Source organism: Eschrichtius robustus, chromosome 18 (assembly GCF_028021215.1).
Source record: "Eschrichtius robustus isolate mEscRob2 chromosome 18, mEscRob2.pri, whole genome shotgun sequence".
NCBI classification, from domain to species: domain Eukaryota; kingdom Metazoa; phylum Chordata; class Mammalia; order Artiodactyla; family Eschrichtiidae; genus Eschrichtius; species Eschrichtius robustus.
Window position 1 is genome coordinate 6177537 of NC_090841.1, and position 14755 is coordinate 6192291.

General features: G+C 36.6%; 1 protein-coding gene across 13 annotated transcripts in view; it reads left to right on the top strand.

The window, feature by feature from the left end:
- PAN3 (poly(A) specific ribonuclease subunit PAN3) overlaps positions 1 to 14755 on the top strand; it is a 118660-nt gene extending 103905 nt beyond the window's left edge. For 9 of the 13 annotated variants that reach the window (XM_068526307.1, XM_068526308.1, XM_068526309.1 and 6 more), the window contains 4 exons: positions 2113 to 2242; positions 2995 to 3059; positions 8562 to 8700; positions 11803 to 14755. In XM_068526307.1, the coding sequence (XP_068382408.1) occupies positions 2113 to 2242; positions 2995 to 3059; positions 8562 to 8700; positions 11803 to 11943 (475 nt within the window). In that variant the 3' untranslated portion in view covers positions 11944 to 14755. The other 4 variants (XM_068526313.1, XM_068526318.1, XR_011070929.1 and 1 more) reach the window with 3 other exon arrangements.

The following is a 14755-nucleotide window of genomic DNA, read 5'->3' on the forward strand; positions in this document are numbered from 1 at the left end:
TCAGAAAGTCCTGTTAGACAGTGCTGCTCTCCAGAGAGATCAGTATCTTTGTAAAAGCTGTCATAAATAACCTCACCTGCAGCCCGGTCATGTGCTGTGTGGCCCAAACACCTGTTCCAGAAAGCACATGTGTAAGGGTCCCTGTGCTTCTTTCTCCTCCTGTGTCTTCGTACTTCATATGCTCAGGGAATCCTTGAGCATAGGTCCGAAATGATTTTGGCTTAAGAGAAGCCCACTGTGGACTGCAGTCACAACAGTCTAAGATGTGTCTAAGATTGGGGGTTCCAGGGGATGGACAACCATAACCCTTGTTATAAGTTATTCAAGAGAACAGATGCTAGGAAGTCTCTTTTGAAATTTTTTTCTATGATGTTCTAGAAGCAATTCGAGCTTATTGATCCTTTTCAGTCTCTTTTAGCTTCCAGCTGTTCCTTCTCATCTTTCTGTGTAAACCCTGGACGATCCAGTTTCTTTCTGGACTAGCCCTGTGGTATGGAATTGAGGGATGGAGGATGGGGCTGCCCGCCTGTGCTGTGTTACACTGGCATAAGTGTCCTGCTGGTGACAGAGCACTGGAAGCCAGTGGTTACCTGGTTCCTTTTAATAATCAAATAAGTTGATTTCTCTTTTAAATAAAAATATTTGTTTCATATATTAGCACAGCAGTGATTTCTAGCTGTAGCTTACAACACCTAGGATGTCTTAAATAATCTCAAGTTATAATTTTCCTTTTTTAAAAAAGTGAGCGCGAAGGATATAAATACAATAAATTGGCCGTAAGTTAATAATTATTGAAACTGGGTAATGGGTACATGAGGATTCATCATATAATTCTCTTTCCTTCTACAAATGTTATGAAATGTTCCTTAATAAAAAATGAATAAACAAAAAGGTCATACTTTCATACTAACCAATAACTAAAATATACAGAGTAGTGAACTATGTATCATGCGCTTTTGAACTGATTGATATGAATTAATTCACCTAATTCTCCCAATAACCCTATAAATTAGGTACCATTATTAGCTCCATTTTAGAGATGTCAAAACTGAGGCTTGAAGATGTAAAGTAACTTGCCAAAAGTCACATAGCTTATAAGTAACTTTAAGTGTGAGTAGTTAGATACAAATATGTCAGTAATTACAGATGAATAGCTAAGGCATAGATTATCCACATGAGTTTATAACTGTTCCTTTATTCAACAAAAGAATGCCTACTATATGTCAGATGCTGAAGACACTTCTGAATAAGATGAACAAAATTCGCCGTCTTCTGGAGCTTCCACCCATTATAACGGGGAAAACTTAATAAACATATAAACAAGTAAGAGGTTTGCAGATAGTGATAAGTCCTATGGAGAAAATAAGGTCGAATTATAAGCAGAGAGTGAAAGATGAGGAGGCTGCTTTGATGAGAGTGGTTAGGACATGGCTTACCTATCAGAATAAATAATAATAGATGATTGATAATCATTGTATTCTGACAGGTGGCCTTTTGAAACGTGTCATCTTTTTCTGCCTTAGTTATAATGATAGAAGAAATTGATTTGGTCTTTTCTGATGTGTGTTAGTGCATGAAGATTTCTCAGAAATAAATATACCATGACAGGTGGTAAATGAGGTCACAGAGCAGGAGACAGCTTCCTAAAAAGCTGAGGCTTGTTTGACTTATCAAAATGGAAGACCTAGTTTTAGTTTCAAAAACTATTTTTGAAGAGCAATGGAAAAATTTCCCCACCTACAATCACCCCCATTTCACCCCTCCAAAAAAGTTTGTAACAATCTTTTCATCTCCCACTGTTGTAAAGAAGGGTTTGAGAATGGAAATATGGTAAGTCTAACTCTACCCAGCTTTCCTTTCTCATTTTCGTAATAGTAAAACATTTAGAGAAAGAGACATTTTTACAGTTTTTTCCATTGGCTCTTAAAGTTTTCCAGAGAAAAGAAATATAATTACTAAGCTTTAAAAATGAACTCGACTTGCATGAAAAAATTTTTTCCGAAGTTGCGCACACTAACATGCTGGCGGCAGCAGTGCCCGTGTGCTTGGGGGTTGTGTTGTTTTGTGAATTGCGTGGTGGGCATTCAAGTGATCCTTCTCTATTTTGGTTAGATATTTGTTGACTGACCAAAACAGGATGCGAAGTGTAAATGACATCATGCCCATGATTGGTGCTCGATTTTATACTCAATTGGATGCTGCTCAAATGAGAAATGATGTCATAGAGGAAGACCTTGCAAAGGTAAAGTGTGTAGTTAAAGGAGTGTGTACACAACCTGCATCTGTGTGTATCAATAGATGTAAAACAGAGTAATTACTGTGCTGAATATAGTACACAGCTGGCTAAGATTGTTTGCAGATATTTTTGTCCAAACTTAGTGTTCCGTATTTTGATTTCTTGGGTCCTCTGGGCATTTGTTTTGTTCTTTTTTGTTTGTGGCTTTGCTACAGTCATGAGACACAATCTTGATTTTTTTTTTTTTTTTAATGTGAATTACTTTAATAATTCTTAAAAATGGACGGCTGTAGGGGGCAAGGAATAAATCACAAGCTTGTGATTACCATACACACACTACTATATATATATATAAGATAGATAAGCAACAGGGACCTACTGTAGAGCACAGGGAACTCTATTCCATATTCTGTGATAACCTATATGAGAAAAGAATCTGAAAAAGAATGAATATATGTGTATGTATAACTGAATCACTTTGCTGTGCACCTGAAACTATCACAACATTGTAAATCAATTATAATCCAATAAAATTTTTAAAAAAGAAAGAAAAAAATGGACAGCTGCATAATCTTCTTGAGTATTACTATTGAGTGAAATGGACATGTTGTATTCAAAAGTATAACCAGAAGGTGGGGATATTAAGATTTATTGTTTAAAGGTAATATTGGTACAGGATACCAGTTTTGTAAACTTTTGCTTTTATATTCAGTTAGCTGGAACATTAATATTCTCTCTCTTTTTAAAATGTCTTATAGGAGGTTCAAAATGGAAGACTGTTTAGGCTTCTAGCAAAATTGGGAACAATCAATGAGAGGCCGGAGTAAGGATTTACAGTATTTTACAATGTGTTTTCCATCAAGGGCACTATTTTGCGTAACAAGAATGAGTATACCTTATTCTTACTGGTTTTGTTTGGAAAAAGAAAAATTCTCATGTAAAGTGACCTTAAGCCTATTGTTAGCCATTAGGGTGTGGTTTTTTAACCACAGCATACGTTGTGGTTGTCCTTAGGGATTTCACACACACACATGCGAACAGAAAATACACTGTGTTAGAAATCTCTGTTGTGGTTTGCGTACGAGGGTGCATTTTCTGCCTGTCAGTACTGCCTCTTCCCTGTCTCCTTTCTGAAGCCTGTTCAGTTCAGGTTACCTTGGTCAGATTAGATACTTCAGATGTTTCTAGCTGTTCTTCTGCTAAAGTGCATTATTTATAGCTGTCGTATCAGTGACATTGGAAAGGCATCACCATCTTAACATTATTTGTTGTTTAGTTCTGCCTTGTTTGTAAGTTAACCGTATGTTCAAGAAAGAAGCCAGTTTGATGTTTGTGCATTATACCTGTCAAAGACAGGTAGAACAGTAGTGCAGCTGTTGTGACTGTAGTATAAGTTGCATTTCAGGATTGTTACCTCTGTTAATAGAGATAGGTGACAGATAAATATCATTGCTTGGGAGAATGTTTTGACCACAAAATTTAAGTTCACTTAGCTTTCTTCAAAGTTAAAAGATTCAATTAGCATTTTCCCTGATGATTTTTCTAAATGAAGAGAACATGACTATATGTTGAACCGTTTAGAGAAGACTTTCAGCTGCTTCCTTCTGGCATTTATCTCTTTTATTTAAAAAAGTATATGCTTAGAGTGCTGTTCCTTGATTTTTCCTTCAGTGTTTAAATTTTTCTTCAGTTTGTAACTCAGCTAATGACTTTGTTCTGTGGAAGATGAGGCCCTCGCTCTCATACCCCCTTCCCTTAACTAAGTACACACACATTGTACCGCTTAACCCATGAATTTTGAGATAAATCTTTATTCAGTGTTGGCATTGTTAAAACAAGGTAAAATAAATATCGTTCATAGCTGCCTCGCATAGTAAATCATGACTGTATTTCCTTTCTTTTGTATTTTGTTTTTAGATTTTTGTTTTCCTGATGTTAATTATTGTCTTATATAGAAAACTAAACAAGTGAAAAAATATTTACCACCAGTTCATTCCAGACTCTCTGCCAGAGTTCTAAAATACCTTTCCATATGGTCAAAAATAGGTAACCTATCAGTTCCCTTTTTTTCCTCCCCCCTTAGAGAAATTGCACCTGGGGCCTCTGCCCTTTGTTCCTCTCTGGGCTCCTTGCGCTTTAAGCCCGCTCACACTCTCACCTTAGAACCTGAGCTTCCCTGCACTGTTCTCATTGTCTCTCCCTTTGTGTTGCTTGCCCTGTTTCTTGCTTTTTTCCTTGGTTTATTCTTTTGATTTAATGAAGCACAGCCTTCAGTAGCTTCCTGAGAAAGGTGAGTTTTTTGAGTCTTTGAAAGTCTGAAAATATCTTTATTCTACTTTCATACTTTATTGATAGTATGATTGGGCATATAATTCCAGATTGTCCTCAGAAAATTCTTTTTATTAATTAAATCTTTTGAATAGATTTTATATGAACCAATTTCTTAAAAAGTAGAAAAGGGTTTGCAGTGAAAAATAAAAAATCTCTTTCATACCTGACACCCCCAGTCTCCCCAGTTCCTCCCACCAGTCTTTTATTAGTCTCCTGCACATATTTCGCGAGTTACAACTGTATATTCTTATCACCCCTCTCCCCCCACTTCTAACTATCTACAAATTGTAAACCATGTTCAGTGTTCTGTTTGTTGCTTTTTTCTCATAACAATATATTTTGGAAATCTTTCTCTTTAGATGTGTTTAGTGTATGCTCAACACTATTCTCAATAGTTAACAAATAAGACCTAACTGAATCCTCATAACAGCCCTGTCTGTGGTGCTGGGTACTGTTAGTATTCCCTTTTAACAGAGAAGTTGAGGCATAGAGAGGTTAAAAACCTTGTTTAAGGTCACATATGAGTCGGGATTCGAATGCAGACAGAATGGTGGTTCCAGAGTCCATGCTCTTAACCACTGTGCTATGCTTCCTCATAATTTATGGCCATGTAATAGTCCGTCCTGTAGATACACTGTAATTTATTTCTCCAGTTCCTTATTGATGGGCATTTGAGTTGTTTTCAGCCTTTTGCTAGTATAAGCAATTCTGCAGGGACTGACTTACGCATACTTAATTTAGCGTGTGCACGAATACGGGTTCGACTGTGATCGTTAGGTCAGCACCCGTTGTAATTTGTGACTGTAATGATGGCTCTTAGACGGGTTTACCAGGCACAGTGCATGAGAGTCTTTCACCAGCAACACTTCTTTCAAAATTTCGATTTTTGACAACCTGATAGATGAGAAATTGAATCTCAGGGCAGGTGTTTTTGGTATTTACTCATAATGAGCATGTTGCCTATCTTTTTGATTCATTTATATTTCCTTTTCTGTCTCTCCAGATCCTTTGCCCATTTTTATTTTCAGTTGGATTGTCTATCTGTCTTCTTGATGCACAGGAGCCAGAGAGATTTACCCTTTGTGATCATTTTCTTTGAAGTTTGTCATTTTTCTTTTGACTCTGCTTAATTTTTTCACATGTAGACATTTTTATGGTAGTCTAATTGATCAAACTTCTTTTGTACTTTTGGATTTTGAGTCATAGTAAGAAAGTTAGAAGGCATTTCTGCTCTAAGATTGTGAAGGGATAATCTTGTAGTTCCTTCTTGAATACTTAAGGTTTCAATTTTTTCCTGTTCAAGTTTTTTATGTATTCGGAATTTCTATAGGATGTAAGGTACAAATCCAACTCCCCCCACCCCACCTCCCCACCCCCAGACAACTACCCAGTGGTCCAGAAGCTGTTTACGGACTAGTCTAGCTTTTTCCACCGGTTTATTAAGGCAGCACCTCTTTCACACTATCATGATGATTGACATTTTAAAATCTAGTAGTGTTAGCTCTTTCTTATCTCCATTTTATTGTTTTTTGTTGTTTTCCTAAAACTTAAATTTTCTGTATAAATTCTAGAATCAGCTTGTTTAGTTAAAAAAAAAAAATTTAAAAACCTGATGGTATTTTTGTTAAGTTTATTAGTAAACTTAAGGAGCATTTGTGTTTTTAGATGTGGAGTTATCTTAACCAAGATAATGACATGTCGTTGTATTGCTGATGTCTGCTTTAGTGTTCTTCAGTGTTTACATTGTTCTTCATACAGTTATAGCACACTAAGTTTGTTCTTAGGTATTTTTTCTTGTTGCTATTATAAATGGGAATTTCCCCCCATTCTCTCTTCTTAGACTCCTTGTTATCATTGTATGTGAAAATGATTGATTTCTATAAATTTTGAACCTTGGTACATTAGTGTTTGGATAGTTTTTCAGTAAATTCTTCTGGGTTTCCCAGGCATATAGTTGTGTCTTCACATAATGATAGTATCTTTCCTCCTTTCTAATTTCTATACTTCTGATTTCTCTTGAGTGATTGTGTTAGCTAGTACCTCTAGTACATAGTTAAGTAATAGTAATGATAGTTTTCTTTCAGAATTTGAAGCGTCGCTCCATTGTCTTTTAACTCCCAGACAGACTCAAAGCCATTTTCTTTCCAAATCCTTCTCCACTCCCCATGCTTTTAGGAATTTTTTTTAAATCACTGATGTGCAGAAATTCACAACGATGTGCTGGGGTGTGTGTGGGTTTTTGATTCATTCTGGTGAATCAACAGGTGGGCATTTTAATCTTGGGAATTTATGTCTTTTAGTTCTCGGAAGTTATCTTATTGTTTCTTTGAAAACTTTTCTTCTCTCTTTCTGGAACTCCCATTGCTTAGCTGTTAGGCCTTTGCAGTTGATTTTCTAATATTCTCTTCTATTTTCTATATTGTATCTTTTTGTTTTACTTTCTAGGCAATAATCTCAACTTAATTTTGTCTAAAATTAAAGGGTTTTTTCCTAATCCTTTGAATTCTTGAATTTCTGCTATCATATTTTAAATTTTCAACAACTTTCTGCTTTCTAAATGTTTCTGTCTTATAGCATTTAATTCCTTTTCTCTGAGACTGTCAATTATAGATTTTTCGTGAGTGGGGTTTTTTTTTTTTTTAATTTATTTAACTTTTATTCTGTTCCCTGCAATATCTCATAGGAAGCAACAGTTTGCTTTGTTTTGTTTCATTCTGCAAAGGATTTCTGATCATTGGCTGTTCATTCATATTAAAAATGACGTCCTTAAAAGCTAGTGGGAAGCTCCTTGTGGAGGCAGAGATTATATAATAGAATGTGTGATAAAGCAGCGTGATGTTGTTACGTATGGTTTTTGTTTGTTGTTGGTAGACTTCCAAATGTCAGTATTTCCCTTGGGTAGGTCAGCTTCTCCAGAAAAGAATCTTCCACCTTCCGTTTGTAGTATGAACCCAGATACGTGACTGTGGTGGGCTTCCCCCTCCTTGTTCTCAGAATGCAGCTCTAATTTTTAAATGTGATCTAAGGCTGCATGGTCTGACCTCTCCCTTGCTTCAGATGTGCTTTTTTTCCTTTCAGTGTCCTCCTCGCCTCTAGTGCTGTCCTTGCCTGTCTTTTCTCTTACCCCTCCTTGTCCTTACTCTGCACCCCTCCAGTTCTGCTCTCTCTCTTCTCTTCTCTTTTCTCCCCCAACCCCATCCAGCTACACTGACCTTTCTTAAGTGTAAGTGCTCCTTGCTCTGTCCTTTGCAAATCCCGATACCTCTGACTAAGGGGCACTCTTCCTTCCCTAGAAAGCCTTCCTTGCTTTCCCTGGTGAATTCATGTTTCTGTTCTGTACCATATCCCTTCTTCTTAATAGCATTCTCTAAATAAGCAATTACTATTTGAATGTCTGTTTTCCCCACTAGCCTGTAAGTTCCACGGGTCACTGAAAACTTAACAGTGATCATCTGGTCAGTTTTCCAGTTCTTAGCAGCTCACTTTCACATCATCACATGATGGTAGGAAACCAGAATCTACCCCCTTTTTGCTTCGTAAACATTTCCCTGTTTTATGCTCCCAGTAAAGCGGAACACCTATCTGACCATCTGTCTCTACCCTATGACCTAAGGGTGGAGGAGGAAAAGGATAGTCTCTTTCAACCTGTTTCTAAAGATGTCTGAAGACATTTGCTTTCTTCCCCATTTTATCTAATGGTAGGGACCTAAACAAGGAAGTGATTATAAAATAGGAGTGTGTAAGGGGGGTGATTGCCTTGAGAAGTGGGAAGTGTTATTCATATACTTTCATGTTCAGTGAGATTAGTTTTAAAAAATCTATGGGCAATCTGGACATAAAAGTTGATTAAAAAAAAAAAATCTACACACAAACCCTACTTTCTGATTTATTGTAGAAAACAATAAAATTAAACTAGTTTTGAGTCTGAAGTATAAACATATAGCCCTGTGGTATACAGCATGAGTTATTGAGGTAAAATATTACCTTCCCCCAGGTTTCAGAAGGATCCTACCTGGTCGGAGACTGGAGACCGTTATTTGTTGAAACTCTTTAGGGATCATCTTTTTCATCAGGTGACAGAAGCGGGCGCTCCTTGGATTGACCTCAGTCATATCATTTCTTGTCTTAACAAGGTAATTTGTATCTGGACTTTTAAGATCACAGTGCTGTTATGTACAATTTATAGAGCTGCATCCTCTACAAATGCTAAGAGACTTAAGAAATTAAGATGTAGTCTGCTATAGTATACAAGACATTTTATTAATAATTATTAGGTGTACCTACTTAATAACAATCTATAGAATTGGAGGATTTTTTTTAACGCCTACATGAATAATTCCAGAATTCTTCATTGTGGATCTTTCTGTTGTGATAAAATGTCACAAAAGGACTGCCTCCCACACCCCCGCCCCACTCTCTTTTATTTACCAAGTGTAGTTTGTTATAACAAACAAAGCAGTATTTTGTGTTTAAATATTTTTTAAAAGTTGAATTCCTTTCTTCTCAGTCATTGTGAGTCCTGCACGTCCTTAGTTCATGTGCTCTTAGCTGTGGGTGTTAATCAAGTGTTAATAATAGTGAAAACGCAGTACTGGGCATATATCACTAGACCCAGCTGTGATAAATGGGGAATTAGAAGTGATTAGAAGTAAGTAGGTAGAGATGTATCATAATTTTGAGAGGTGAGCTTTGTGTTTTTGAAAGGGCCAGGAGACATGTGATTTATGGAGGAAGGGAGGAGTGCATTTTCCTTATGAATTACTTGGAATTACAGAGAGAATGGGTCTCCAGAAGTATATCCTAGCCTTTGTGTATAGGTTTATCTCTAAATCAGGGGTTGGCAAACTGGCCTATGGGCCAAATCCTTTTGCCTGTTTTTGTACAGCCTACAAGCTGAGAATAGTTTTTACATTTTTAAAGGACTGTAAAAACAAAAACAACTAAGAAGAATATGAGACAGAGGCTTGTGTTGATATATGGCCCTGAAATTTAAAACACTTACTATCCGGCCCTTTATAGAAAACATTTGCAGACCCCTGGTCTAAACTGTCCCTAAATTACAAGGACTAGAGGAGAAAATACCTACGGTGGCACATGATTTAGAGCTGTTGGCGTACAGTGTGCTAACCCTTCAGGTAAAACACGGCGGTGTTTTATTTTTAAGCACTACTTTGCCGTGTTTGAATTTCCTTAAAACTCTTTAGAGAGTATTGTCAGTAACCTACATTAAGACAGAACAAGACTGTATGTTATCATTGAGCTAACCTGGTACAATTTGTATATTCATTTGCCCTTTTCCCCTTAAGGGGAAAACATTTTTCATAAGAGCAACGAGTGGAGAATAATTCTACCAGATTTTAGAAAACAGTATCCATAGTAGCAAAGCACCGGTAATTAAAAATATGTAGAACTAGAATAAACACTGACAGGTGGATCCTGTGGAAATAAGCCATGGACAGACATCTTAAATGAAGATTATTTAATGAATATTAGGATAACTGAAAATTTTAAGAAAATTCTGTTTCATTTCATAAAATAGGAGTAAATAGAATTTATCCCAAATCTGAATATATGACAATTTTTTAAGTTTGGAAAGCGTGTAATAAATTAAAAGGGATGGATGGCCACGTTGATGATATAAAAATTAAATTTTTACGTAGATTATTTTGGTGGCAATGATGACAAAAATTAGATGGTAAAATGATTTGAAAGGTTGTGCCTTCAGAATTAGTTTTAAACGTATTTTAATGAGTTATTGAAAAAAGAAGGAAATATGTACACTGAAAACTAACAAAAGTAAAGTGAAAATCCTAACGAGAAGTTATTAGATGGACTTAGGATTCATACTTATGTTTTATAAAGACCTCATTAAAATATTATTGCCAAATCCTGATAGATAAGGATTTGATAAAGATTATATACCGGCATTCACACAGGTGGAAATAACAAAAGTAAATGTATGAAAACATTTGGTAACATTAATAAAAAATGTAAATTAAAATAGCAAGACACTCATTTGATATGGAGTTACTGGTAAATTGGTACAACTCATAAATCCGTGGTGTTCGATGTCCTTTGGGAAGCAATTTGGCTGTATGTATTAAGCTATAAAATTACCCATACTTGTTGATTCAGTATTTATACTTCTAAGTGTTTCTCCTAGGGAAGTAATTCTATAGAAGAAAAAAATTAAGTAGCCAAATATGTTCATTGCACTGTAGTTCACGATACCAAGGAATTGGAAGATATTGGGGGAATAATTGAATTATGGAGTATCAACTGGATGGAATATAATATACACAAATGTTAAACATGACAGATAGATGAATTGGGAGATTAGGATTGACATATACACAGTACCAGGCATAAAACAGATAGCGAATGAGAGCCTGCTGTATAGCACAGGGAGCTCAGCTCGGCGCTCAGAGACGACCTAGAGGGGTGGGATTGGGGGTGGGAGGGTGGGAGGTTGGGAGGGAGGTCCAAGAGGGAGGGGATATGGGGATATATGTATACATAAAGCTGATTCATTTCGTTGTACAGCAGAAACTAACACAACATTGTAAAGCAACTATACTCCAATAAAAATAATAATAATAATAAAGTTTTAAAATAAGATAGGCAGCAACATAGGGCAATGTTTCTTTAATTTTTTTTAAATGACTTTCGCATGTTTTTTATTTATTTTTTGGCCACGCCGTGCTGCATGTGGGATCTTAGTACCCCACCCAGGGGTCGAACCCACGCCCCCTGCAGTGGGAGTGCAGAGTCTTAACCACTGGACCACCAGGGAAGTCCCTAGGGCAATGTTCTGTGTCGAGCTGGGGCTTCTCACTGCGGTGGCTTCTCTTGTTGCGGAGCACGGGCTCTAGGCGCGCGGGCTTCAGTAGTTGTGGCTCATGGGCTCTAGGCTTGCAGGCTCAGTAGTTGTGGTGCATGGGCTTAGTTGCTCCGCGGCACGTGGGATCTTCCCGGACCAGGGCTCGAACCCGTGTCCCCTGCACTGGCAGGCGGATTCTCATCCACTGTGCCACCAGGGAAGTCCCTAGGACAATGTTTTTAAAAAAACGCATGTGAGTTGAAAAGTGTGTGCATAGTGATTAGTGTTGTAAAATATTTATGAATATCTAGAGGGGAATGTGACAACATTTAAAAAAATATTTCGTATATCACTGTTGCAAATGTTGTCCTAAAATAGGCTTGAACTTCATATGTTGTGTTTCTGTCTGTTTCAGTTAGATGCTGGTGTGCCAGAAAAAATAAGCCTCATTTCCAGAGATGAGAAGAGTGTACTTGTGGTAACTTACAGTGACTTAAAGCGATGCTTTGAAAATACTTTTCAAGAACTGATTGCAGCTGCAAATGGTCAGTTGTAGTATTTGCTTAAGAAAAAACAGGCGGGATATGGCCGAGGAGCTTAACCAATAGCAAATTGCACTACAGCTGAACTGTTCTCATCATCTCATTTCACGTTTGGGAAACAAGCAGAAGATGAGCAGAGCTGCTTGCACTTGGGTCAGGTGCGCTGTTACTTGAAAGGAAGAATGTTTCACTTACCCTTGAGCTGTGGCTGCCGGTGGGCCACACCTGTGAAGAGTTTATTTTAGATTAAGGAGCACCGTTGGGGGAATGATGTTCCAGCTTTTGTTTTCTCCACTTGTATATGCACTAATTTTAATTTTTTAAAGACTTTTTTTCTGATCTTTGAACTTTTGCCACATTGTACACTTACTAAGGGAAACTATTTGCAAGGAGGTTTTTGGGAAACAATGCTGGGCAGCATTTTTGTCACTGAGGGGTGCAGAATTTGCTCTTTTGGGGATGGGTTGCCCTGAATAACATAAGGGACCAGGTAAATGACTTCATGGAAGTACAGTGTAGTGCATAATTCTTGTAAGAGTATGGTATGCAAGCTCTGTATGCCACCCACTGTTAGTTCAGATTGAGATTTTTTTGGTGTGTTTTTTGTTTTGTTTTGTTTCTAAGAACACACAAAAATTTCAGTGACTTGTTGGGTATGAATTCCCCTTTTAGTTGATTTAAATCCTTTCTGAATGAGAGTTAGATAAACAGTAACTGAAGGAGCACACAGAGCTCTTTGCTCCAAATTCAACCAGAGCCTTTTTTTTAAAAAGGCGTTTCCCTGCTAATCAGATACATTTACATTTATGCCATTTTTTTAATAGAAAAAAATTAAGAAATTGTGTTAAAGGCCTGAAGTTCAGGAGTATATTGCTTTAGGTTTTTTCCAGTTTGCTTTTTTGTATAAAGTTCTGTTCTTTGAACCACAGCTTTATTATGGTACTTTACACTGGATACAGATACAGAGACACTGTTCAGAAGACGAACTAAACACAGCGGTGGTCTGGCATCAAGAGCTTTCTGAAGTTTTACAGCCTGAATCTGGAGGGAAAACAATCTGCTGTGCCTTTGCAGTCACTGCTTAGCCCAAAGTAATAGTGCTTTTGATAATAACTATGTGGGATATTCCTGAATAAGTCAGTCTCAAAAGTCTGGAATTTTCCTCCTCTTAACTTTCTTAACATTTGGACGTGCAGTTGTCGCCAAACTTGGGTATTCATGGAATTTCTAGTTAATGAAATACCTATACTTTGATACTGAAGACTGCCAAATACATAGGAATTTTCTTTCATAAAAAACCGTAATGAAGACTCTATCTCCTTTCCCAGCACTGAATGTTTTACTAGCACTGGGTGCTCATCATGCAACTATGAAGAAAATGTGGAAACTCAAAAGGTCAGGAAAGACTTCCAAGCACTTGCAACTGATGTTACAGTCTTCAATTTTAATAACTATACATATTTGTAGTTTTCAGAGAAGTTTTTAATATTTCTCTGTCCACTTTTTATAAGCTTTAAAATGATTTTCTCTGCCTTGAGATTTACATCAAGAAAAAGCACCTCTTCACCCAAAATCTTTGAAGACTAGAGACGCGCTTTTACATGTTTTAACAAGTGTGTTTGAGGCCACGTTTGGTAGCATCAGTTGTTGAGTTAAAAAGAAAATCAGTTATTGCATTTGATCAGGATGGATTTTAAAAGAACATAGTGCTCAATATTCAAAGGATAATTAACATTTGCCACCATAATGTTCTTTTTTTATGTAAAAGGAACAGGAACTTGGAGACATTAACATGCAAAAGTCTTTTATCATTATTAGCTCATGTATTTGACAAAGAGCAGCTGTCTTTTTATATGTTTTTTGACAAATCATATTGTAATTCTTTTGTACAAAAAAGAACTACTTGTATTCTAGAAGAAATATGAAATGCTTAATTTATAAGCGGGCTGGAGATTTTTTCCAATATTGTTTTCTTTGAAAATGAAAGGGGATCATCTATTTTAGTTTCGGGGTCTGGGAACTTTTTGAAAATTTAATTTGTGGACCAATGTTTTGCAAAAGCTAAGGAAGGGCAGGGGTAAAAATAGGGCTTGATTTTCTCATTCTGTGTAGACCAGCAAACTTCCCTCTGCGAGGCCGGTTCAAATCACAAACCCAAGAGTGTTTGCATCATAAATGCTAGCTTGCTTCAGCCCCTAGTAACCTCAGGACTTGGTTTGAATAAAAAGGTAGACAGCTGATAATGTTTTCATGAGTAAATATTGTCAGCCAGAAAACAGTTGGTGTCAGGTAATACGTATTTTTTTTTAAGCTTTGTTTTATATTTATTTTTCATTTAGTTTTTATTGGGAATGGTTTTCAATAGAACTCTTAGTTCTGCTTAGGTGTTTTTTGGGGGAGCCCTCTTTTCCATAGTGTAATTCCATTTAACAGGTTGTCTAAAAGTTAGTCTTTTTAATTCATAGGAAGATTTTAATATCTGAAAGTACTCAAATTAAGGATATAAACTTCCACACCTTCCTGTTACATGACAGATACAAGCACAGAAAGGACAACCCTTGAAATCATGTAACGTTGGTCATTTCAATTTTTTGTTACCTATTTTAAAATCTGTTAATGTATTTACTTCATTGTAAATAATTTTGAGGGTACCTTTGTATTTTGCTTTTGACCTTGGTTCTGTGATTTGGATGTCAACAACTTCCCTGAAAAGCACCAGTATGTTAAGTTCTAATGTCATGATCCCAATATGGGTTATTCATCTTTAATCCTGTTTTCAGTCTCTATGTGTACAGCAGTATTTTTAATAAAGAATTACAGAGAGAA